Source organism: Haemaphysalis longicornis, unplaced genomic scaffold (genome assembly GCF_048455015.1).
Source record: "Haemaphysalis longicornis isolate Haplotype H1 unplaced genomic scaffold, Haemaphysalis longicornis Haplotype H1 scaffold_6, whole genome shotgun sequence".
NCBI lineage: Eukaryota > Metazoa > Arthropoda > Arachnida > Ixodida > Ixodidae > Haemaphysalis > Haemaphysalis longicornis.
The window spans coordinates 69,529,301-69,556,572 of NW_027526407.1; the positions used below are offsets into that span (position 1 = coordinate 69,529,301).

Sequence of the window (27,272 nt, forward strand, 5' to 3'; positions counted from 1 at the left end):
TGCACATGTAATGCCGTCACACGGTGTCCCTTCGCTGATTTATAGTACAAGGTATATCGAGAATCTAAACGTTTCCTATCTAAACACTATGCAGAATTTTCTATTCACATAAGGTTCCGTCAAAATTAGGCGTGCAAGAAATTACACTCTTTCCTAACAATTTTGGTGTTCTGAAGGCAATGAGGCCAACACTAGATGGTTATTTTGTATGCATTTGTTGTAGTGAGCTGAAAAATTCAAATGTCGAAAACTTAACCATTCAAATAGTATTCTTGGCCCACTGAGTAGGTCACGCAAATGCCTTCAACCGACAAAAAACAACTTCAGAACATTCCAATGCACGTTCAAAATGCTTCGCAGACGCGTATTGGCCGCGCGAACTGCGCATGCATTGCAGGCGATGTTGTATTTATTCAATTAGCATTTAACGCTAAACACTGCACGGAAAAGTGCATGAATCGAAGCATTTCGACGAGCTTATCAAAATGCGTGCGAGGTACGGTGTATGCGCTTCCGTAATTTTGTACCCGGCGTGATCGATGAGGAATAATTTGGCATATAGTGAAATGTATCGAGATGCGTTATCAATCAAAAGTACAAGCAAAGGCATTTCGGCGCTAGGAACAAGGGTTACAATTTCCCACGTAGAGGCAGTATTTCTAATGCTTAAAGCAAAAAAAATGTAGGTTTGTGCAAGATTCCGGTGCAGGCTAAGAACCACTGTTGGTGAAATAAACCCCCAGTTTCCTACTACCATTCCATTTCCTGCCCCATAGCCCTGGTGTAGCTTTCAATCAATTAATTAATCAGCGGAGTGTATTAAGACGTTCTCAGCGAAAACCACAAGAAACCTGGCTTGACGTCAGCTTCTAATATCAAATGTCGTGCAGTGCTACTTTAATCAAAATTGTTGTATAGGGTTTAAAAACGGTTGCGTAGTAACTAGACACGAGTTTAGCACAAGACAATGTATTCGCCTTGAACGCACTTTGCCAGACGCCAAAACTAGTGAAGTCTGAAAAACGTTTTCAAGCTCCCCTTAGTTACTTTTGTCCACGTCATTCTGTGACAGCGAGTGACGGTTCCCTGCTCTAAACTCTCTTCTTTTTTAGGAATGTCGTGCGTGGCAGTGCGTTCCATCCTATGCAGAACGGAAATGACCGCAACCACCCTAACAAGGCCTCCGTTCGGATGAGTGCTGAAATAAATTTGCGATTTGTTGCAGAATGAGGGGAAAATAAACGTATTTGCGGAATGTTGTGCCTCTTGTCCACATCAGAGTTCCGCTTATTTCTGATACTCGATGTATCTCACATCTGTGTTCTCAGTGCAGTCGCTTGATATGACATACGGTGGGACAGTTCATGACCTGCGTTGCCGATGCGTGTTTCGGTTGATAAAGCGCATTATGTATATATATATATATATCAAAGTTGCAGCCCTTATTGCCAGTGCTGTTTGGCGTTTTAACAGTGCTTTATAGTGCCGAATGAGGTATGATTGCATTTTTTTTTTGCAGGAATAAATAATTGAAAATTCAAGTCGAGAAAAAATGCGCCGTTTTTTCCGGAAGCGGGAATCGAACCCACAACCTCCGCATAACGCGTGCGGTGCTCTACCATTGAGCTAGTTCCGCGGCGACTCCCTTCTCGACTATACGGCGGGGTTTTGTATTTACGACTGCTCAGAGCCCGGTCAACTAGCGCCGCCCCTCGACCACCGCGGGAAGACGTAGAACGTCTTTTCCCAGCGGCCGCACGTAAGACGTGGTCGGAAGTCGGGGATAGCCAAAGGCATTTCAGACTGCTGAAGCCAGAACCCTCGTAATGCATTTTGTAGAACAGAGACGTACGGGACGAGGGATTCCGTAAGGACACATATCAAAGTTGCAGTCCTTATTGCCAGTGCTGTTTGGCGTTTTAACAGTGCTTTATAGTGCCGAATGAGGTATGATTGCATTTTTTTTGCAGGAATAAATAATTGAAAATTGAAGTCGAGAAAAAATGCGCCATTTTTTCCCGAAGCGGGAATCGAACCCACAACCTCCGCATAACGCGTGCGGTGCTCTACCATTGAGCTAGTTCCGCGGCGACTCCCTTCTCGACTATACGGCGGGGTTTTGTATTTACGACTGCTCAGAGCCCGGTCAACTAGCGGAACTAGCTCAATGGTAGAGCATCGCACGCGTTATGCGGAGGTTGTGGGTTCGATTCCCGCTTCCGGAAAAAACGGCGCATTTTTTCTCGACTTGAATTTTCAATTCTTTATTCCTGCAAAAAAAATACAATCATACCTCATTCGGCACTATAAAGCACTGTTAAAACGCCAAACAGCACTGGCAATAAGGACTGCAACTTTGATATGTGTCTTTACGGAATCCCTCGTCCCGTACGTCTCTGTTCTACAAAATGCATTACGAGGGTTCTGGCTTCAGCAGTCTGAAATGCCTTTGGCTATCCCCGACTTCCGACCACGTCTTACGTGCGGCCGCTGGGAAAAGACGGTCTACGTCTTCCCGCGGTGGTCGAGGGGCGGCGCTAGTTGACCGGGCTCTGAGCAGTCGTAAATACAAAACCCCGCCGTATAGTCGAGAAGGGAGTCGCCGCGGAACTAGCTCAATGGTAGAGCACCGCACGCGTTATGCGGAGGTTGTGGGTTCGATTCCCGCTTCCGGAAAAAACGGCGCATTTTTTCTCGACTTGAATTTTCAATTATTTATTCCTGCAAAAAAAAATGCAATCATACCTCATTCGGCACTATAAAGCACTGTTAAAACGCCAAACAGCACTGGCAATAAGGACTGCAACTTTGATATGTGTCCTTACGGAATCCCTCGTCCCGTACGTCTCTGTTCTACAAAATGCATTACGAGGGTTCTGGCTTCAGCAGTCTGAAATGCCTTTGGCTATCCCCGACTTCCGACCACGTCTTACGTGCGGCCGCTGGGAAAAGACGTTCTACGTCTTCCCGCAGTGGTCGAGGGGCGGCGCTAGTTGACCGGGCTCTGAGCAGTCGTAAATACAAAACCCCGCCGTATAGTCGAGAAGGGAGTCGCCGCGGAACTAGCTCAATGGTAGAGCACCGCACGCGTTATGCGGAGGTTGTGGGTTCGATTCCCGCTTCCGGAAAAAACGGCGCATTTTTTCTCGACTTGAATTTTCAATTATTTATTCCTGCAAAAAAAATGCAATCATACCTCATTCGGCACTATAAAGCACTGTTAAAACGCCAAACAGCACTGGCAATAAGGACTGCAACTTTGATATGTGTCCTTACGGAATCCCTCGTCCCGTACGTCTCTGTTCTACAAAATGCATTACGAGGGTTCTGGCTTCAGCAGTCTGAAATGCCTTTGGCTATCCACGACTTCCGACCACGTCTTACGTGCGGCCGCTGGGAAAAGACGTTCTACGTCTTCCCGCGGTGGTCGAGGGGCGGCGCTAGTTGACCGGGCTCTGAGCAGTCGTAAATACAAAACCCCGCCGTATAGTCGAGAAGGGAGTCGCCGCGGAACTAGCTCAATGGTAGAGCACCGCACGCGTTATGCGGAGGTTGTGGGTTCGATTCCCGCTTCCGGAAAAAACGGCGCATTTTTTCTCGACTTGAATTTTCAATTATTTATTCCTGCAAAAAAAATGCAATCATACCTCATTCGGCACTATAAAGCACTGTTAAAACGCCAAACAGCACTGGCAATAAGGACTGCAACTTTGATATGTGTCCTTACGGAATCCCTCGTCCCGTACGTCTCTGTTCTACAAAATGCATTACGAGGGTTCTGGCTTCAGCAGTCTGAAATGCCTTTGGCTATCCCCGACTTCCGACCACGTCTTACGTGCGGCCGCTGGGAAAAGACGTTCTACGTCTTCCCGCGGTGGTCGAGGGGCGGCGCTAGTTGACCGGGCTCTGAGCAGTCGTAAATACAAAACCCCGCCGTATAGTCGAGAAGGGAGTCGCCGCGGAACTAGCTCAATGGTAGAGCACCGCACGCGTTATGCGGAGGTTGTGGGTTCGATTCCCGCTTCCGGAAAAAACGGCGCATTTTTTCTCGACTTGAATTTTCAATTATTTATTCCTGCAAAAAAAATGCAATCATACCTCATTGGGCACTATAAAGCACTGTTAAAACGCCAAACAGCACTGGCAATAAGGACTGCAACTTTGATATGTGTCCTTACGGAATCCCTCGTCCCGTACGTCTCTGTTCTACAAAATGCATTACGAGGGTTCTGGCTTCAGCAGTCTGAAATGCCTTTGGCTATCCCCGACTTCCGACCACGTCTTACGTGCGGCCGCTGGGAAAAGACGGTCTACGTCTTCCCGCGGTGGTCGAGGGGCGGCGCTAGTTGACCGGGCTCTGAGCAGTCGTAAATACAAAACCCCGCCGTATAGTCGAGAAGGGAGTCGCCGCGAAACTAGCTCAATGGTAGAGCACCGCACGCGTTATGCGGAGGTTGTGGGTTCGATTCCCGCTTCCGGAAAAAACGGCGCATTTTTTCTCGACTTGAATTTTCAATTATTTATTCCTGCAAAAAAAATGCAATCATACCTTATTCGGCACTATAAAGCACTGTTAAAACGCCAAACAGCACTGGCAATAAGGACTGCAACTTTGATATGTGTCTTTACGGAATCCCTCGTCCCGTACGTCTCTGTTCTACAAAATGCATTACGAGGGTTCTGGCTTCAGCAGTCTGAAATGCCTTTGGCTATCCCCGACTTCCGACCACGTCTTACGTGCGGCCGCTGGGAAAAGACGGTCTACGTCTTCCCGCGGTGGTCGAGGGGCGGCGCTAGTTGACCGGGCTCTGAGCAGTCGTAAATACAAAACCCCGCCGTACAGTCGAGAAGGGAGTCGCCGCGGAACTAGCTCAATGGTAGAGCACCGCACGCGTTATGCGGAGGTTGTGGGTTCGATTCCCGCTTCCGGAAAAAATGGCGCATTTTTTCTCGACTTGAATTTTCAATTATTTATTCCTGCAAAAAAAATGCAATCATACCTCATTCGGCACTATAAAGCACTGTTAAAACGCCAAACAGCACTGGCAATAAGGACTGCAACTTTGATATGTGTCCTTACGGAATCCCTCGTCCCGTACGTCTCTGTTCTACAAAATGCATTACGAGGGTTCTGGCCTCAGCAGTCTGAAATGCCTTTGGCTATCCCAGACTTCCGACCACGTCTTACGTGCGGCCGCTGGGAAAAGACGTTCTACGTCTTCCCGCGGTGGTCGAGGGGCGGCGCTAGTTGACCGGGCTCTGAGCAGTCGTAAATACAAAACCCCGCCGTATAGTCGAGAAGGGAGTCGCCGCGGAACTAGCTCAATGGTAGAGCACCGCACGCGTTATGCGGAGGTTGTGGGTTCGATTCCCGCTTCCGGAAAAAACGGCGCATTTTTTCTCGACTTGAATTTTCAATTATTTATTCCTGCAAAAAAATGCAATCATACCTCATTCGGCACTATAAAGCACTGTTAAAACGCCAAACAGCACTGGCAATAAGGACTGCAACTTTGATATGTGTCCTTACGGAATCCCTCGTCCCGTACGTCTCTGTTCTACAAAATGCATTACGAGGGTTCTGGCTTCAGCAGTCTGAAATGCCTTTGGCTATCCCCGACTTCCGACCACGTCTTACGTGCGGCCGCTGGGAAAAGACGTTCTACGTCTTCCCGCAGTGGTCGAGGGGCGGCGCTAGTTGACCGGGCTCTGAGCAGTCGTAAATACAAAACCCCGCCGTATAGTCGAGAAGGGAGTCGCCGCGGAACTAGCTCAATGGTAGAGCACCGCACGCGTTATGCGGAGGTTGTGGGTTCGATTCCCGCTTCCGGAAAAAACGGCGCATTTTTTCTCGACTTGAATTTTCAATTATTTATTCCTGCAAAAAAAATGCAATCATACCTCATTCGGCACTATAAAGCACTGTTAAAACGCCAAACAGCACTGGCAATAAGGACTGCAAATTTGATATGTGTCCTTACGGAATCCCTCGTCCCGTACGTCTCTGTTCTACAAAATGCATTACGAGGGTTCTGGCTTCAGCAGTCTGAAATGCCTTTGGCTATCCCCGACTTCCGACCACGTCTTACGTGCGGCCGCTGGGAAAAGACGTTCTACGTCTTCCCGCGGTGGTCGAGGGGCGGCGCTAGTTGACCGGGCTCTGAGCAGTCGTAAATACAAAACCCCGCCGTATAGTCGAGAAGGGAGTCGCCGCGGAACTAGCTCAATGGTAGAGCACCGCACGCGTTATGCGGAGGTTGTGGGTTCGATTCCCGCTTCCGGAAAAAACGGCGCATTTTTTCTCGACTTGAATTTTCAATTATTTATTCCTGCAAAAAAATGCAATCATACCTCATTGGGCACTATAAAGCACTGTTAAAACGCCAAACAGCACTGGCAATAAGGACTGCAACTTTGATATGTGTCCTTACGGAATCCCTCGTCCCGTACGTCTCTGTTCTACAAAATGCATTACGAGGGTTCTGGCTTCAGCAGTCTGAAATGCCTTTGGCTATCCCCGACTTCCGACCACGTCTTACGTGCGGCCGCTGGGAAAAGACGTTCTACGTCTTCCCGCGGTGGTCGAGGGGCGGCGCTAGTTGACCGGGCTCTGAGCAGTCGTAAATACAAAACCCCGCCGTATAGTCGAGAAGGGAGTCGCCGCGGAACTAGCTCAATGGTAGAGCACCGCACGCGTTATGCGGAGGTTGTGGGTTCGATTCCCGCTTCCGGAAAAAACGGCGCATTTTTTCTCGACTTGAATTTTCAATTATTTATTCCTGCAAAAAAAATGCAATCATACCTCATTCGGCACTATAAAGCACTGTTAAAACGCCAAACAGCACTGGCAATAAGGACTGCAACTTTGATATGTGTCCTTACGGAATCCCTCGTCCCGTACGTCTCTGTTCTACAAAATGCATTACGAGGGTTCTGGCTTCAGCAGTCTGAAATGCCTTTGGCTATCCCCGACTTCCGACCACGTCTTACGTGCGGCCGCTGGGAAAAGACGGTCTACGTCTTCCCGCGGTGGTCGAGGGGCGGCGCTAGTTGACCGGGCTCTGAGCAGTCGTAAATACAAAACCCCGCCGTATAGTCGAGAAGGGAGTCGCCGCGAAACTAGCTCAATGGTAGAGCACCGCACGCGTTATGCGCAGGTTGTGGGTTCGATTCCCGCTTCCGGAAAAAACGGCGCATTTTTTCTCGACTTGAATTTTCAATTATTTATTCCTGCAAAAAAAAATGCAATCATACCTTATTCGGCACTATAAAGCACTGTTAAAACGCCAAACCGCACTGGCAATAAGGACTGCAACTTTGATATGTGTCCTTACGGAATCCCTCGTCCCGTACGTCTCTGTTCTACAAAATGCATTACGAGGGTTCTGGCTTCAGCAGTCTGAAATGCCTTTGGCTATCCCCGACTTCCGACCACGTCTTACGTGCGGCCGCTGGGAAAAGACGTTCTACGTCTTCCCGCAGTGGTCGAGGGGCGGCGCTAGTTGACCGGGCTCTGAGCAGTCGTAAATACAAAACCCCGCCGTATAGTCGAGAAGGGAGTCGCCGCGGAACTAGCTCAATGGTAGAGCACCGCACGCGTTATGCGGAGGTTGTGGGTTCGATTCCCGCTTGCGGAAAAAACGGCGCATTTTTTCTCGACTTGAATTTTCAATTATTTATTCCTGCAAAAAAAATGCAATCATACCTCATTCGGCACTATAAAGCACTGTTAAAACGCCAAACAGCACTGGCAATAAGGACTGCAACTTTGATATGCGTCCTTACGGAATCCCTCGTCCCGTACGTCTCTGTTCTACAAAATGCATTACGAGGGTTCTGGCTTCAGCAGTCTGAAATGCCTTTGGCTATCCACGACTTCCGACCACGTCTTACGTGCGGCCGCTGGGAAAAGACGTTCTACGTCTTCCCGCGGTGGTCGAGGGGCGGCGCAAGTTGACCGGGCTCTGAGCAGTCGTAAATACAAAACCCCGCCGTATAGTCGAGAAGGGAGTCGCCGCGGAACTAGCTCAATGGTAGAGCACCGCACGCGTTATGCGGAGGTTGTGGGTTCGATTCCCGCTTCCGGAAAAAACGGCGCATTTTTTCTCGACTTGAATTTTCAATTATTTATTCCTGCAAAAAAAATGCAATCATACCTCATTCGGCACTATAAAGCACTGTTAAAACGCCAAACAGCACTGGCAATAAGGACTGCAACTTTGATATGTGTCCTTACGGAATCCCTCGTCCCGTACGTCTCTGTTCTACAAAATGCATTACGAGGGTTCTGGCTTCAGCAGTCTGAAATGCCTTTGGCTATCCCCGACTTCCGACCACGTCTTACGTGCGGCCGCTGGGAAAAGACGTTCTACGTCTTCCCGCGGTGGTCGAGGGGCGGCGCTAGTTGACCGGGCTCTGAGCAGTCGTAAATACAAAACCCCGCCGTATAGTCGAGAAGGGAGTCGCCGCGGAACTAGCTCAATGGTAGAGCACCGCACGCGTTATGCGGAGGTTGTGGGTTCGATTCCCGCTTCCGGAAAAAACGGCGCATTTTTTCTCGACTTAAATTTTCAATTATTTATTCCTGCAAAAAAAATGCAATCATACCTCATTCGGCACTATAAAGCACTGTTAAAACGCCAAACAGCACTGGCAATAAGGACTGCAACTTTGATATGTGTCTTTACGGAATCCCTCGTCCCGTACGTCTCTGTTCTACAAAATGCATTACGAGGGTTCTGGCTTCAGCAGTCTGAAATGCCTTTGGCTATCCCCGACTTCCGACCACGTCTTACGTGCGGCCGCTGGGAAAAGACGGTCTACGTCTTCCCGCGGTGGTCGAGGGGCGGCGCTAGTTGACCGGGCTCTGAGCAGTCGTAAATACAAAACCCCGCCGTATAGTCGAGAAGGGAGTCGCCGCGGAACTAGCTCAATGGTAGAGCACCGCACGCGTTATGCGGAGGTTGTGGGTTCGATTCCCGCTTCCGGAAAAAACGGCGCATTTTTTCTCGACTTGAATTTTCAATTATTTATTCCTGCAAAAAAAATGCAATCATACCTCATTCGGCACTATAAAGCACTGTTAAAACGCCAAACAGCACTGGCAATAAGGACTGCAACTTTGATATGTGTCCTTACGGAATCCCTCGTCCCGTACGTCTCTGTTCTACAAAATGCATTACGAGGGTTCTGGCCTCAGCAGTCTGAAATGCCTTTGGCTATCCCAGACTTCCGACCACGTCTTACGTGCGGCCGCTGGGAAAAGACGTTCTACGTCTTCCCGCGGTGGTCGAGGGGCGGCGCTAGTTGACCGGGCTCTGAGCAGTCGTAAATACAAAACCCCGCCGTATAGTCGAGAAGGGAGTCGCCGCGGAACTAGCTCAATGGTAGAGCACCGCACGCGTTATGCGGAGGTTGTGGGTTCGATTCCCGCTTCCGGAAAAAACGGCGCATTTTTTCTCGACTTGAATTTTCAATTATTTATTCCTGCAAAAAAATGCAATCATACCTCATTCGGCACTATAAAGCACTGTTAAAACGCCAAACAGCACTGGCAATAAGGACTGCAACTTTGATATGTGTCCTTACGGAATCCCTCGTCCCGTACGTCTCTGTTCTACAAAATGCATTACGAGGGTTCTGGCTTCAGCAGTCTGAAATGCCTTTGGCTATCCCCGACTTCCGACCACGTCTTACGTGCGGCCGCTGGGAAAAGACGTTCTACGTCTTCCCGCAGTGGTCGAGGGGCGGCGCTAGTTGACCGGGCTCTGAGCAGTCGTAAATACAAAACCCCGCCGTATAGTCGAGAAGGGAGTCGCCGCGGAACTAGCTCAATGGTAGAGCACCGCACGCGTTATGCGGAGGTTGTGGGTTCGATTCCCGCTTCCGGAAAAAACGGCGCATTTTTTCTCGACTTGAATTTTCAATTATTTATTCCTGCAAAAAAAATGCAATCATACCTCATTCGGCACTATAAAGCACTGTTAAAACGCCAAACAGCACTGGCAATAAGGACTGCAAATTTGATATGTGTCCTTACGGAATCCCTCGTCCCGTACGTCTCTGTTCTACAAAATGCATTACGAGGGTTCTGGCTTCAGCAGTCTGAAATGCCTTTGGCTATCCCCGACTTCCGACCACGTCTTACGTGCGGCCGCTGGGAAAAGACGTTCTACGTCTTCCCGCGGTGGTCGAGGGGCGGCGCTAGTTGACCGGGCTCTGAGCAGTCGTAAATACAAAACCCCGCCGTATAGTCGAGAAGGGAGTCGCCGCGGAACTAGCTCAATGGTAGAGCACCGCACGCGTTATGCGGAGGTTGTGGGTTCGATTCCCGCTTCCGGAAAAAACGGCGCATTTTTTCTCGACTTGAATTTTCAATTATTTATTCCTGCAAAAAAATGCAATCATACCTCATTCGGCACTATAAAGCACTGTTAAAACGCCAAACAGCACTGGCAATAAGGACTGCAACTTTGATATGTGTCCTTACGGAATCCCTCGTCCCGTACGTCTCTGTTCTACAAAATGCATTACGAGGGTTCTGGCTTCAGCAGTCTGAAATGCCTTTGGCTATCCCCGACTTCCGACCACGTCTTACGTGCGGCCGCTGGGAAAAGACGTTCTACGTCTTCCCGCGGTGGTCGAGGGGCGGCGCTAGTTGACCGGGCTCTGAGCAGTCGTAAATACAAAACCCCGCCGTATAGTCGAGAAGGGAGTCGCCGCGGAACTAGCTCAATGGTAGAGCACCGCACGCGTTATGCGGAGGTTGTGGGTTCGATTCCCGCTTCCGGAAAAAACGGCGCATTTTTTCTCGACTTGAATTTTCAATTATTTATTCCTGCAAAAAAAATGCAATCATACCTCATTCGGCACTATAAAGCACTGTTAAAACGCCAAACAGCACTGGCAATAAGGACTGCAACTTTGATATGTGTCCTTACGGAATCCCTCGTCCCGTACGTCTCTGTTCTACAAAATGCATTACGAGGGTTCTGGCTTCAGCAGTCTGAAATGCCTTTGGCTATCCCCGACTTCCGACCACGTCTTACGTGCGGCCGCTGGGAAAAGACGGTCTACGTCTTCCCGCGGTGGTCGAGGGGCGGCGCTAGTTGACCGGGCTCTGAGCAGTCGTAAATACAAAACCCCGCCGTATAGTCGAGAAGGGAGTCGCCGCGAAACTAGCTCAATGGTAGAGCACCGCACGCGTTATGCGGAGGTTGTGGGTTCGATTCCCGCTTCCGGAAAAAACGGCGCATTTTTTCTCGACTTGAATTTTCAATTATTTATTCCTGCAAAAAAAATGCAATCATACCTTATTCGGCACTATAAAGCACTGTTAAAACGCCAAACAGCACTGGCAATAAGGACTGCAACTTTGATATGTGTCCTTACGGAATCCCTCGTCCCGTACGTCTCTGTTCTACAAAATGCATTACGAGGGTTCTGGCTTCAGCAGTCTGAAATGCCTTTGGCTATCCCCGACTTCCGACCACGTCTTACGTGCGGCCGCTGGGAAAAGACGTTCTACGTCTTCCCGCAGTGGTCGAGGGGCGGCGCTAGTTGACCGGGCTCTGAGCAGTCGTAAATACAAAACCCCGCCGTATAGTCGAGAAGGGAGTCGCCGCGGAACTAGCTCAATGGTAGAGCACCGCACGCGTTATGCGGAGGTTGTGGGTTCGATTCCCGCTTCCGGAAAAAACGGCGCATTTTTTCTCGACTTGAATTTTCAATTATTTATTCCTGCAAAAAAAATGCAATCATACCTCATTCGGCACTATAAAGCACTGTTAAAACGCCAAACAGCACTGGCAATAAGGACTGCAACTTTGATATGTGTCCTTACGGAATCCCTCGTCCCGTACGTCTCTGTTCTACAAAATGCATTACGAGGGTTCTGGCTTCAGCAGTCTGAAATGCCTTTGGCTATCCACGACTTCCGACCACGTCTTACGTGCGGCCGCTGGGAAAAGACGTTCTACGTCTTCCCGCGGTGGTCGAGGGGCGGCGCTAGTTGACCGGGCTCTGAGCAGTCGTAAATACAAAACCCCGCCGTATAGTCGAGAAGGGAGTCGCCGCGGAACTAGCTCAATGGTAGAGCACCGCACGCGTTATGCGGAGGTTGTGGGTTCGATTCCCGCTTCCGGAAAAAACGGCGCATTTTTTCTCGACTTGAATTTTCAATTATTTATTCCTGCAAAAAAAATGCAATCATACCTCATTCGGCACTATAAAGCACTGTTAAAACGCCAAACAGCACTGGCAATAAGGACTGCAACTTTGATATGTGTCCTTACGGAATCCCTCGTCCCGTACGTCTCTGTTCTACAAAATGCATTACGAGGGTTCTGGCTTCAGCAGTCTGAAATGCCTTTGGCTATCCCCGACTTCCGACCACGTCTTACGTGCGGCCGCTGGGAAAAGACGTTCTACGTCTTCCCGCGGTGGTCGAGGGGCGGCGCTAGTTGACCGGGCTCTGAGCAGTCGTAAATACAAAACCCCGCCGTATAGTCGAGAAGGGAGTCGCCGCGGAACTAGCTCAATGGTAGAGCACCGCACGCGTTATGCGGAGGTTGTGGGTTCGATTCCCGCTTCCGGAAAAAACGGCGCATTTTTTCTCGACTTAAATTTTCAATTATTTATTCCTGCAAAAAAAATGCAATCATACCTCATTCGGCACTATAAAGCACTGTTAAAACGCCAAACAGCACTGGCAATAAGGACTGCAACTTTGATATGTGTCCTTACGGAATCCCTCGTCCCGTACGTCTCTGTTCTACACAATATATATATATATATATATATATATATATATGTATGAGCAGTTAGTCGTGGCGCCTGGGACATTGACCGCTACTGTAGTTACCCAGTGGCCACTATCCCATACCTGATCTTCCTCTGATAGTCATCGTCATCATCATCTTCCGTATCGGGGCTCGTGTCCTTCTCTTCGCCGTCAGCTGAGTGTGTGTTTCGCGAGGGCTGCTACGCCAAATAAACGTCCTGTAGCGGCTGTCCTTCAAGGCCTCTTACAAGTGGTGGAGGTCTACCTCGATCCCGTCCTCTAAGTCTGCCCACTGCACCCCTGGAGCTCCGTTCCGGACGCCGTTTACCACCAAAGGTCATGCAGCGTGAAACCGCGAGCCAAACCATTGGCGCCGCCCCTACTGCGGCTCCGATATTTACGACCACCAGCCACCAGCGCGACCCACCGTTTTTCGCCGGACTCCATGGCGAGGACGTGGACGATTGGTTGGACCAGTTCACAAGGGTGAGTGCATTTACCCGATGGGATGACTCCTTCAAGCTCTACAACGTTGGTTTCTACCTGAGACAGGTGGCAAAAACATGGTTTCCAAACCAGGGCGGCCGTATCACTGATTGGACCAACTTTAAGGAAGAGATTGGGAAGATTTTCTGGACTCGAAGCACCCGTTCGGACATTGCCAAAAGGAAGCTAGCTTCCCGGATACAACACCCTGAAGAGATGTACGCCTCGTACATTGAGGACGTCCTTGCTCTCTATCGTCGAATGCATGCTGCAATGCCAGGAGCTGACAAAGTTCGCCCCCTCCTGAAGGGCATCGCTCCTTTCGCATTAGTGCTCTCGCAGTCCAAAATCCTGCGAGCGCCAGCGATGTGCGAACAACGCGCCAACGCTTAGACGAGCTACACTCTATTCGTCTGCACCAGGATGCTGGCGCCAACGAGTTGCCGGGAGACGTGGATTTGCGCACCCTCATACGCAGTATCATCCGTGAAGAGCTGCATCTGCGTGTCCCACCTGCTTCCTCACGAGATAACATTCGCCCGGACGCCCCTCATTTGTGCGACCTTGTAAAACAGGAGTTGGCCTCCATGGCGGGTATCGTCCCAACGACGCCTTCGGTTCCTGTCCCCACCATGCCGTCATATTCGGCGATCGCGGCGAAACTACCCTTATTAATGGAAGTCCCGCCGGCTCATGGACATTTGAGTGCCGTCTCATCGGCAGCCCCCTTGCAGGTTTACTACAACAGCGTCCGGCCTGCCCGCCATTCTTTTTCAAATGATCGACCTGTCTGCTATTATTGCGGAAACCGCGGACGCATCTCTCGATTCTGTCGACGACGCCAGCAGGATGAGAGGCGAGGATATGCACCTTTTGAACGTGACAGCCGCTTTGCCTACGGCGCTCCGCGAAACTAGTACGTCTCTCCAACGCGACGGTACTCGCCGCCTCCGGCCCCAGTTGATACGCCCCACAACGAGCGTTCGTTACGACGCCGCCGATCACCCCCGCCATATCGTCGCTCTGTCTCGCCCCTACGAGCCGCGTCCCACCCCACGGACTACCAATCGGAAAACTAGCGCCTGCAGTTTTTGAAGGGGAAACTGAGTTAGTCGAAAAGCCAACAACTCATCCAACAAGACCATCGAATACATTATATGTGAACGTTGAAGGTTGTGATGATGCCCTTGTTGACACCTGGAGCCAGCATATCCGTCGTTAGCGAAAATGTGTGTTCACGGCTCTGAAAAGTAAGAACCCCGTACACTGGCCCCTCATTGTGTGGTCCTCATCACCGAGACCAGTATGCTGCGAATAATGCTCGAAGTCGCGTTAAAAGAAGGGGGGTTGAGAAGTATACATGGGCTATCAGCGTCGGCAGGCGCGCATGCGTGTTCTGATCCTTTAGTTTACCGCCGGTGCAGCTACACGGCGCTCCTATGCCGTTCGGCCACAGCTCCCGTGCTCCAATTACTTATGACGGCACCTGTACATATGTGTATATATTTGCTGTGTTGCTGCCATTTCTTTATGAATCTGCCTCACTTCTACGCCTGTACCATCGACCATCACCTGCTGTGGAATTTCTGTACTTGCTCCCCCTTATGTAGTACCCCGCAAGGGACCCTTAAGAGTATAATAAATGATGATGATTATGATTTAAGGCGCGTTCGTAGCACGTGCTCCCGTCTCGGTTTGTAGCGCACTGGGAAGAGCGCTACGTACCTCCCGTTGCGGCCAGAGAGTCGTGGAATCGAAACCGGGCGCCGCCTAGCTATTTATTTTTATAGTGGACTGCGCTGACGTCAGCCCAAACGCTAGTGGGGTTGAAGAGACACGCATGCGCAGTAGAGTGCGGACGGCGAACAAGGGAGGGACGGACAGAGCCCCGAGCATGAGATGCTCCGCATCTAAAAAATCAAAGCCAGCCTGCACAACAGTGCAAGCCTTATGTCACAGCAGAGCTGCGTTCGTCTCTCCAAGCTATACTCGACGAGGACCATACACAGTAAAACCTCGTTATAACGAAGTTACACAGGGATCGTAATTACTTTGTTATAAGCTTTACTTCTTTATAGCCAATGTTCCTTTCTACCGACAATTACAGGCAGGAGAGGATTACTTACCACCAAAACTCAAAGCAGCCTGCGAAAACAAGAAAAAAAATTCACGCATCTCCGCGAAGTGTATCATGACGAGTGGGGGAAGCACTGGAAATCGTTCTTACCGCAAATCACCCGTGACATTGCCCACTCGCGCATGTAAATGAGTGCAACGCGTGTGCACAGTATACACTCCGGGGTAGCTCGTCGGCGTTGCCGTTTAGCCGCTGCTTCCAGAGCACTCAACTCAGGGTCCACTTGGCATTTTTGCCGTTTTGCCGCCGCTTCCCGAGCTCTCGCCTCCGGGGTACCTTGTTGTCTGCGTAGACGTTGAGCCGCCGCATGCCGCGCCTTACGTTCGTTTTCATCCATGGCAGAAAGGGAATGTGTGATCTGGAACGCGCTTATATACGCATTTGCACCGCAGCGCTCTCTCTCTCTCTCTCTCTCTCTCTCTCTCTCTCTCTCTCTCTCTCTCTCTCTCTCTCTCTCTCTCTCTCTAATCTTTTGTTTACCTTTTATTTTGTTCTCATTGACCTTTTGTGAACCTTTCGTTCACAGATTCTTCGATTTACACGGTGTTATGCGTTTCTCTCTCTGTCTCCAACCTTTTGTGAACCTTTTATTTTGTTCTTTTTAACCTTTTGTGAACCTTTGTTAACAGATGTTTCGATTTACACGGTGCTGTGCCGTGAGCACGGATGCGGGATGGATGCTGGATGGACAAGCCTCGGCCTTAATGTGTTTCGCCCCTAAAAGCAAAAAAAAAACAGCAAAGACTCGTTACTTTATTCACGCCAAACAACTCATCCATGACCATTCGACAGCACACAAGCTGCCGGCTCACTTCGCCGAAAAAAATTTCTTGATAGATTTTTGCCGTGTCTTCTTCATGCGAATGATTGCTTGTTCACATGCAGCCCCGATTTCGGGTCCGTTCTCGCCGTCATCGAGAGCGCCAAAGTGGCGCAGAAGGTCTGCCGCATCCCGGTCAAGCGACTTGTGGAACATCCAGGAACTTTGCCGGAAGCCCGGCAGACGCGGGCCCTCCCGCGTGTTGGCAGGTAATTCCAGCCATTTTAGGAAGCTGGAGTTAGCGGCCCCTAGCTAGCGTGAGTTGCCGCATCCCTGATGCGACGTAAACCAACGCACGCGATAAGACATTGACCTGAGGTGCACTAAAATGGTCCGTAAATGCTCGTTGTAGAAAAAAGCTTCGTCGTACCCATTGCGATGAAATTTTAGCTTCGCTGAAACGAAGTCCTAAATACCTGGGGGCGTCAATGGAATTTTCATGTGGAATTAGCATTGCTTCGTTATATCCTTTAGTTCTTTATATCACGTTTCTTGGAAGTCATTGAGAACCATTACCCTGTGTGGTATATATATACATGGCGCTCGTCATCAGAAGACCAAATCAGACGCAAAATAAAGTATATAAGTGCTTCATTTGTGCACTGCCCTCTTAGTCTTCGTATACTTCATCATCCGTTGCCGCAAAATCTTCGTCGAGCATTCCCTCGCCGTTGAAGAACTGCATTACTCCTCAGCGACTGCATTCTCGCCTGGCAGCACGGCGCGCTTCCTGATAAGCTGCTATTCTTTGGGGTTCCGGATCTTCTTTGGTCGCCCCATCCCCAATGAGCGCGGCACAGAGTCGGAGAGAGTTCTCCTGCCGCTGCCGCGGGGCTCCGAGTTTCATGAGCCGAGGTGGTTGCCCCTAGCAACGAAGAATAAGTGACGTCAGGAGAAGACAGCAGTTGTTTTGTCGGCGACGCTGTCTGCTCGAACGCTGACGAGCACGTGCGCTGGGTATTTTTTCCTTTTGAGAGCCCCTCACGTGACGCAAGCCCACGCTCAAGTATGGACGACGCCGGACTCTCCTGACGAGACGGACGCTCACGTGGGCTTCCTATTTTTTCTGTTTATGGACAGCTCAACGAAGAGCTTATACAGTTTTGCTGTTAAAAATAAAAAAAAACGAAAAATTAAACCCGGTTCCACCCAGTGTGACATCCGCTGGAGCAGTGGAGTTGTCGGTTGTCTTTACAAGCATTCCGTTTAGCTACAGCTTCTTTCTTGTGCGTAACCTTAGAGTCGAATTAGCGACTAATTGCCACATAATTTGTTCCCGAATAGTTCCAGTAACAGTTACAGCCGTTTTCTACAGCCACACTCCATCCGAGGATGGCTGTGATTTGACAGCAAACAAATTCCGCAACGTTTACAACTTCCCCGTCTACTAACTTGTGATGACAAGTACATAAACTCGGCATAAGAGTACAGCCATCTTAGCGGCTTATTGTCATATATTTTTCAACGCTTTTGGTGACCCAAACGTTCAAGCCGTCTTCTGTAATCATACTCCCTCCGGAGACGGCCATGTTTCACTACGCAAGAGGAAATGTGTGAAGGCCAGCTTACAAAAGCCGAGCTAGCAGCGATCTCCTTAAAGTTGGCTTCACCTCTATATGCAACTGCATTGCCGGGAAGACATTTTTGAGGGGCAGTATAAGTCGTTTCATATCAAAATCTGAAGGCCCTAAGACCATCCTTTATCCTTTTATAATGGAACCGGTTTTTGACATCTGGACCCCAGCTGCGAGCGTGACGGCGGACGACGGGGACGGAGGACATAACGAACCTGCATAGCTCCGCTGTTAAAAGGTGAACTGATGAATGCATATAGAATAATTATCCAGAAAATAAACCTCAGCCCCTGCAAGCGCAATGGAAAGCGCTCGTGTCGTGCCCTCTTTTTCTGCCCCATGTTGCCGTCTGCGCTGACCATCATGGCTACAAAATAATTCCGGTGGACACATTGGTTAATGAATCCCTTAAAATTGAGCGCAGCAAGTAAACAAAAGACAAGCAAAATATCCACGTCTAGCGCTAGCGCTTTCTGTTGCTTGTGTGTCTGTATTTTTGCTCTACATTTTAAAATAGCATCGACAAGTGTTGCGGTTGTTGTTGAACTTTTACTGAGAAAAGAAGGAATATGAGTTGGTTCATAAAGTCGAAGAATAGGTGGCCATCCTATTCTGGTAGGCCGCGGGCTGTGGCTGCAGCCTTCTCCAGGAGAATTTACTGTCAAGACTACAGCTGTGCAAAGTGGGTTCACAACAAACATACCATATTGTCTTGAATTTTTGCTTTTAAAAAACATATCTCACCACACCTGTTCCTTCATAGCTGGAATAAACCTGCTCACAACGCTGGCTCATTTGGGCATTGATCTTGTTCCAAAGGTTTTCGCAGCACTGACAGAGAATTCGCCACCATGCTACCTTTCTTGACACCTGCCGTTTTTGTAGGTCTTTTGTGCAAACACCAGGTTTTCTGGTTTTCGCACTTTTGTAGACCTGCTTTTTGTAGACCTGTGGTTTTGTACACCGGCGCATTTCTATACAGCCCCAGAACTCGACACATTAAAGGCAAAGGTGCCCAGTCATTCAACGGATGGTTCTTATGAATACGGCTTCCGTATACCGTGCCTATTTATTTTCCCTGTTCGAACAAAAACTGATTGAAAACAATTCCTACGAGTAGGTTCACAGGGGTTGCTTCTCATCACACCTCTGGGTTGTCCGCGGTTTTGGCGCACGCGCTTTCGGGAAAAATACCTACACCAGAAAAAACAAACTGCATAAAGCACATGCAAAACCAACCTTCCTCGTAATAGTGACGAAAACAAGCACGGCAGAATAGAGGTTGGCTTAGAACCACGTTTTTTTTTTTTTTTTTTTGCTTTCAGAGGGTAGTAACGAGCGTTGAATCTTGTAGGATGACTAACACAGGTAAATTACCCTATATAAATGGGACAATTCAGATTGACCCATTCTTCCAAACCTCCCCTGTCTCCATGTTTCAGCGCATACAACGTTTGCAACGCAACCACGGCGACTGAAACGCAACTGGCCAACCCGTGGAATGGTGCCTGCCTTATAGAGACCGGTGATTACCTTATTTATTATTGCGTCATTTTGCCACAGGGCGTAAGTAAGATTTAAACAATTGACAAAACAGGACAGAGGTACGACACAGAAGAAAAGAAAAAACACACTGGTGATTACCTACTTAGCGTGAGACTTCCCAGTGCCACCTTATTCTGAAAGATACACAAGGTAAGTGAGCGTTGTTTAGCCTTAATCTTTACCACCATATGAGTTTAAAGGCAATATAGTTCTAGCCAACACCCTGCTTGCCATATTAAAGGATTAGCACAAGTTCAGGACTCACTTTGAAATACCTAACGGCTAAGGCAACGGCCCTTGCTAGTCAAGTAGGCTATGCGTAAAGGGGTCTCGTTCTTGAAACATGAGTACCACTTTTTTGCCCGTGCTTGCTTGCTTTCTTTTCACACATATATAGGTACATGTATACCTGTTGTGGCAGGTCTAAAAGTCTTACACGGGATCGTCTCCCTCATATCCCCGCAACGTCTTCAAACCTCACAATCGGTGGCGAAGGGTACCGTACTTGAAATCGTAGAAACACCTTGATGGGAATTAAAAGTGATAGCTGGAGTGTTCCGAATGGTGATTTAACACGGCACCGGAGCGTAGTTCCGCAGGGGCGCCATCAGGAATGAGGGAACTCATAGAATCCCTACAGTATCACCCAGACGTTCCTTAAAAGCGCATTTCACATGCATTGAACATGTCTTTTCATAAAGTACTTCGGCGTGACATAGGGATGGGAAACTAACAAAAATCGGTGAGAACGAAAGCATGCAAACATTCTTACTGCTCACAAATGACCTGTTCCAATGTAACGACGGGGACGCAAAATGGCTTCCGGTTGTCCTCTGAAGGCTTGACCCTCTGCAGCATTCACAAAAATTCTATTTTACTACTGAGCTACAAAAGCCCTCCTGAAATGCCGGCGACACCGATTGTGTTGCATTTTACGAGGAATATTGACTAGATTCCGAATTTCAAGACCCTTAGGCTTTGAGATACATGCTGCGTCTTACCCTGAAGGTGGAATGAGCAATGTCTTAGCACCGTTACATTAACAACACCTTAGTTCTTTCCCCGTGGTACGATGGGAGACTGCTCAGTGGCGTTACCTTCATCACCTGCTCTTCCTCCATCACCGGCTGTGCTACTTGATGCGCATGCAGTCCGGGATTGCCGCGGGCTGACACGCGTCTGGTGGAGGGTATGACGTTACAGGCACTCCATCTAATGTTAAATAACTTCGGGTATAACCCCTGTTTTTTGCCGTCATTTTGTACTCTTACTTTTTTTCGTTCTGTCGTCCACGTCCTTACGCTGTTTGTTCAAACGATGTTAAGCCAACTGCCCAAACCCAAGCCTTACTTAAACTGCAATTCACTCACATCCATTAAACAAACTTCCCTGCATTTTCTTAGTCAAATTTATTAGGAAGCCCCGCGCTATTCATATGGACCGGAACATGACAGACCAATTTTTATCGTTCGATTTCGTTTACGATGCTCTGCATAAGGAAACCTTCCCCACTTTTTGTTTCAGATTGGCAAGACGTTCATGTATACCATTACGGTGTATGAAGAAGGAACACAACAAAATTTCCAGAGTTTTTCTTGATTGATTGTAGGGTTTAACGCGCCGACGCAACGCAGGCGGTGAGGCGCGCCGTAGTGGAGGGCTCCGGATTAATTTTGACCACCTGAGGACCTTTAACGTGCGCCGAAATCTCGTACACACGGGGCGTTTTTGCTTTTCGCCTCCATCAGAAAAGCGGCCGCCGCGGCCGGGAATCGAACCCGCGACTTCGTGCTCAGCAGCGCAACGCCTTAGCCACTGAGCAACCGCGGTGGGTTCCAGAGTTTTTCTTTCGGCGCGCGTCACCTATTGGCACCGGATGCAATATTCTTGTCGGAATACAGTTGAAAGAGTGGGAATTCAAGCAATGTTAAAATGATGAATTACTACAAGGATATATTTGCGCGCGGTGGCGCTTGCTTCACCAGTAATCTTCCTACTTTCAAATAATAGGTCTTAAAGAATACTTATACACATTGGTAGAAGTGTCGCTGGTTGTGACACGACAGTTTGAAACTGTTCGTGGTTTTCTGGAGCTATTCCAAAATGATCAGGTCCAAATAATTCCCTCAACCTATGACATATCGAAAATTCGCGTGAATCGCATTATGCTCCCTTTGTGCAACTTTTTCGTGGAACAGTGCACTTTTTGAAATACTTCCACTGCCGTCGAGTTAAACTTTATGTGGGCCGAGGTTAGTGAAGACACAATTCGCTTATTTGATTGAAACATTTATTGTGTGCATAAAACAAATTCAGTGAACATCCTCCACATCGACACGTTGAGTCAACAGGTCCAATACCAAACAGTGTGCTCGTGATGTCAACACAGTTGCAAAAGTTTCTTTCCAGATTCTACACAACGGTTATCGCTGCCCTTCCTGGGTCAGCCTCAAGCAAAGAGAACGATTTAGGAATCCCCCCCCCCCCTAACTATAATAAATGACCATTGGTGGACATTGACTGTGCGCTTACGTTATGCACAAACGCATGTCACGCTAGGAGCGCAACACATAGCTGCAGCTGGTCATCCTCGACGTAGCCTTCATATTCTATGATGCTTAACTGAATGCTATTATTAAAATAGCAACCCTGATTCCAAGCTGTCATTGGCCTTGAGTAATATTTCGCACCACCCGGTTCACACGTCACCTCTCGCTTCTGAAGTGTCTCCGGGTGCACCACAGAAAGCACCATCTTTATGTGGAATGGCCACTGGAGGTACTCATCGACCTCGCCCTTACCGAGACACATGTGCAAATGTAGTGACAGCGAGTTGTTGTAGTTTTTCTGGATGTAAACTCCAAGTAATAGGAAGTAGCCGCAGAGATAAACTGGATTGCTTTGACTTTCAGCCAAGCCCTTCTTGGTGGCTTCATCCTTCAAAGAAGCATACCCTTTCAGTATCCACTCATGAGACGATTGTTTCATAGTGTGGCGTAGAACCGCCTCAACCTTCTTTACCAATTCTTTGCCCATTTCCACAACTTTGTTTTTTACTAAGCCAATATCAGCTCCCTGGCGGGAGAAATTATCCCGACTGTCCTTTGCGATTTTCTCGAAGTCCTGCTTCAATGTTTCCCCCAAGTTGTTCACGTCGCCGGAAAGGTCCTGCAAGGAGATTCGCTCGAGCCCCGCCTTCAGTTCATCCAGCTGCAGCTGCATATGCAACGTTGTAGTGTACAACACCTCTAATGTTGGCCCTGCACTTTGCTGGTCACCGCTCGGCCCTAACGCCGTTTCTGACGAGATGGGTCGCTGACTGCCCGCACACGATCTTATATGCGAGCACAGACTTTTGCAGAGAACTTTCGTAGAACACTTGGGACAAAACGTCGAGTGATGTTCACATTCTCGGTGGAAGTGTCTGGACAGGTCAGAAGCGGAGATGGTGGCACTGCAGCCGTTTGCTTTGTTCCAGCAATTCACCTGCGACAAAAAATGAGGGTGAGAGTGGAAACGAAACGTGAAGCTCCAGCCTTCAAGTATTCGCACTTAGCATTTTAAATGCGATATTTATGTGTATTCTACAGTGAAAAATCACGGCGGGACAACTCGGATGCCACTTTCTTGTTCGACTTCTGATCAGAGACTCAAGAGATTCAATTATCAATGGTGCCCAGAATGCCCACAGAGTCCCAAATAATAAATTTCGCATGATTGCTAACGGCCAGGCCCTGAATGATACTGCTCTCACCGAACATTTCAATGCTCATTACATCAACGCCATTCCTTATACATTACCTACCAGTGTTTCATCATACCGTGTTCAGTGCAACATTCCTGGTATCGCGTTCTTGCAGCCAACAGACTTTTCTGAGGTGTAACACATTTTTGAGTCCCTCAAAAATAGAAAAAGTGTCGATGTTGATAAACATACAAATACGCCCCAGTCAAACATGTCTTCAACATTATCTGCCATTACCTAGTTTATATTTATAACCCTTCCCTGCAAACCGGATGCTTCCCGGCTAACATGAAACGAGGGAAAGTGTCGGTAATATTCAAAGGAGTAGACAGGAATGATGCCGCAGAGTACTGGCCTATATTGGTTCTTCCAATTTTTTCAAAGGGTTTAGACGAAATTATTTGTCCCGCCTGAATGCTCTCTTTCTTAAACACCAAATTTTGTCTCAATGCCACCATGCCTTCCGGAAGGGCTGTTTGACCGAGTCCGCGCGATTAGTAGAAAAGGAATTACTAATAAAAAGCAGTGAAGCTAGTAGACACTCTGGGAATATTTTTGACTAGAGCAACGTTTTTGATGCACTAAATAACAATATATTACTTCAGAAATTAAATCAGTACGGAACTCGTGGGATGCCGCATTCACTTTTCCAATCATATAACAACGGACGTGAACAATGTGTGGCGCTTAGTATTGGCTATCAGTCGTCCTATCAACAAATACAATGCGGTGTGCCACAAGGAAGTGTTTTAGGCCCCTTTTTATTTATTGTATACATGAATGACCTCATCTGTGTCGATAACCGTCCGCAGTTTGCCTTTCATGCTGACGACACGAGCCCGTTTCTATACTCAGAAAACGCTATACTGACTTGATCTCTGCTGCAAATGCTGCTCTAGATAAACTGCGAGAGTGGTCGTAAGCAAACTGTTTAAAAATTAACCCCAAAAGTCAAAAGCTATCTTGTTCGCCCCAAAAAAATAAACGTGTATCCGTTACGGAAGAGCTTTATGTAGGCAATTCTAGGATCGATCTAGTGAGCAACACAAAGTTTTGGGAGTTGTATTCCCACATTACATGAGCTCGGATGCACACACTCAACTGTTGACTAAACAATTATCTTCCGCTGTAGGTACACTGTATCGGTGTCGGGACTTCTTCCCACTTAGTATAAAACTTAAAATTCACCACTGTATTTTTAGATCACGTTTAAACTATTGCACGTTGGTTTCGGGCACAACAAAAAACTATTGCCACCCTATTGTTATTAGAGAAGAAGGCCGTTCACTGCATTAACAACGTACACTACCTTCATCCCACTAGAGCACTTTTTGCACAGAACATATTAATAAGAATCAATAATATATATGATTAACACCTGCTCGTCCAATTCTACTTTTCTGATGCTCTCTATCAGCAGTTCCTGAAACGATTATCCTGCCTAACAATCCGTATCCACAAGTACTTAACTCGCACATCTGATATGTGGCTAGTTTCATTTCCACGAACTAGTTACTGTTTCCAAACATTGGCACATAATATTCCGTCCATATTAAACAGAAACTGCGTCGAATTTTGAGGACGCAGGGTACCCCGACATGCCGTTCGTGATGCTTACGTCAATAAGTGTGTACAGTGTGTAAATGGTGTGTACAGTGTTTTTATTTACATAGTTTGTCGGTATGTTGTGTTGAATGCTTTTAGTAAGAAGCGTGAAGTACGGGAAAAGTTTTGTCTGCCATTGTCTTCTCCGCTTTTGTTGCAACTTCAATGCTGATGTTATACACATGTTTTAGTAAAAATAGAAGTATTGTATCACATGATTGTATATTTTTTATTTTTCATTGTCAATGTATCCATGTGTGTCATCCAAATTTATATTGGTACCCATGGCCCCGTCAAGCTACGTATAGCAGCATTAATGCCAGGGTGACCCGTAACATTGTAATGTTGAAAATAACATTGAATTGATTTGATTTGAATTGCTCGCTAGTGGCTGTAAACCCAAAAATGCTAATTAATAATATCGCTCTGAAATAAAGGACTAAACTGTCACGCCCTATTTCATAGAGCAAAATATCTGGCCAATGTTCACATGCAGCTTACGTCCTGCTTACAATATTGAAGGCACCATGAACACGAATGTAAGTTTGCTTACTTTGAAAACTTCCGGTGTCATTGCTACAGTTATGCGAACTTCCACGCAAGCTCCATGCAATGAGACTAGATAAATACCGAAAACATAACTAGCGACTCCAGAACCACTTCATTCTATGACGACACAGTTTCTATGAACAGTTTCTATAAACAGTTTCTATAAACAGTTTCTATAAACAGTTTCTATGACGTCACAATAATCAGTTTGCTTAAATGGCCGCCTGCGACAAAATCTGCCACAAAGGAACAAATGCACGATTGTACTGCTACGCCTGGTTTGGAATGACAGCAACGCTTGAATGCTAATACGGCGTTGTCACATTGATCGCTGTTTCTTAAGGCGATAGCGTTATTAGGCTCACTTTTCAATTTTGCCGTCGCTGCCAGCCTTCCCCTATCAGCCGTGTTCATCAAACGACAGTGGAAGTAAAACATCGACGCTACCAGGAAACTAACTGAGGCAGCCAGATACGAGGGCTTGCCGGAATTCGGAGCAGCGGCAATGATATTGTGGAAGGGAGGACAATACCACGGCCGAGGCAAAACAGAAGATACGCGATTTGAGCAGTCGCCGCGCATGCGCAGTGAAGTTCTTTCCGCGCGCCGTGTATAGTCCTATCCTCGACATACGTGGCAGCCAGCCGCAACCGCAACTTACAACAGCACGAAAGGGCCTCCCCGATGACAGAAAATGGCGCCATCACCAACAATGTGTCACCCAGCTAAACAAAGTGGCAAAACATTAAGACTACGCTCTGTTGTGCCAGAGCGCCTAGCCCAAATTCGCTGCACGGGGTGACCCGCCGACAGCGGGGCCGATTCGCGTCTCGACCAAACCGCCCGCGGCCGACAGGCCCAACTTGCATCGCCGCAGAGCCACCTCTCCTTTTCTCGTCGTGGCGGCTCGACCGAATCATGAATCGGGCGAAAGGCCGGCTGCAGACATGCCACTACGTGACTGGAGACTGCTCCGCGGAGACGGCGACGCCGTCGCCTTCCATTTCCCCGTCGAGGCGGCTCGGCTGACGCAACCACTTCGCCTCCATTCGTCGGATTTCAAATTGCGGCCAGCGAGAGTCCTGATTGGAGCGATCCAAACCACTCCTGGCTGCAACGGACTCCCGGGGCTATAATACCCGCCCGCAGGCACAGCGAGGGCGGCACTTTTCGGAGGCGGCACTTTTCGCGTGGAGACGTGCTGCAGCGAGGGCGGCACTTTTCGAGTGTAACGCTTTTGTTGCCCTTGTACATACTGTATATAAATGTTGCTTCAACTTTCCGTCGGCTCGAGAACTTCATCGCTCGGCTCTGCACCGCTACGATACCGGACGGAGCAAGGCAACGTCGCTACACCGGTGACTGTGCTCGGATGGCCAGTCACAACAGTGGTGACAGCGTCGGGATGGCTGATTCCCAACAGTGGGGACAGCACTGGGAAGGCCAGTCTCAACAGCTCTCAAAAGCCAAAGAAAGCTTAGAATGTAACCAGAGACAAACTAAAATTTGTCCCAATAAGAAACAAAATCCTAGTATATGGTCTCTAAATACGGAATATTAAAAACCTTTTCCAAATTCGGCTCTGTCTAACCCCGCAAGCACAGTCCGGAAAACGATGAATGGCTTAAAACACCTGAAAAGAGGTCAGCATGTGATCCCAGAGAACAGTCACGCATTAAGTCCCGATGTGGCCCTACAGAGACACGGGAGAGCTCATCATATAATGGTCAAACTACAGGATATATTTTACCATTGGCCAACATTGTAAAACGCCTGTACAGAGGAAGAGCAGAAATAAAAGAAGCAGAAAAAACAACTTGTGCACGCACTAATTACGAGCCGGATACAGTACAGCCTGCTGTTCCAGAAACTTGGCCGCACTGAAGGCCGAAAATCTGCGGAAATTCAGAGAATTGTCCACTAATGCGTACCATTCCTATTCCACTTCTGTAGAGTGCGACTTCTTAACAGCCAATTTTTGTTTTTTCAATATTCTGGGCGACCAATTATCTCCATTTACGCTATTTTAA

The 27,272-nt window shown here is 48.2% G+C and overlaps 1 protein-coding gene across 2 annotated transcripts in view; it reads right to left on the reverse strand.

Moving 5' to 3' along the window:
• Nucleotides 1–21,622: 21,622 nt before the first annotated feature.
• The window catches only part of LOC144142881 (TNF receptor-associated factor 2-like), a 53,756-nt gene continuing 48,106 nt past the window's right edge, over nt 21,623–27,272 (reverse strand). For both annotated transcript variants that reach the window (XM_077674708.1, XM_077674707.1), the window contains exon 2: nt 21,623–22,829. In XM_077674708.1, coding sequence (XP_077530834.1) covers nt 21,894–22,829 — 936 coding nt within the window. In that variant the 3' untranslated portion in view covers nt 21,623–21,893. The remainder of the gene's footprint in view (nt 22,830–27,272) is intronic.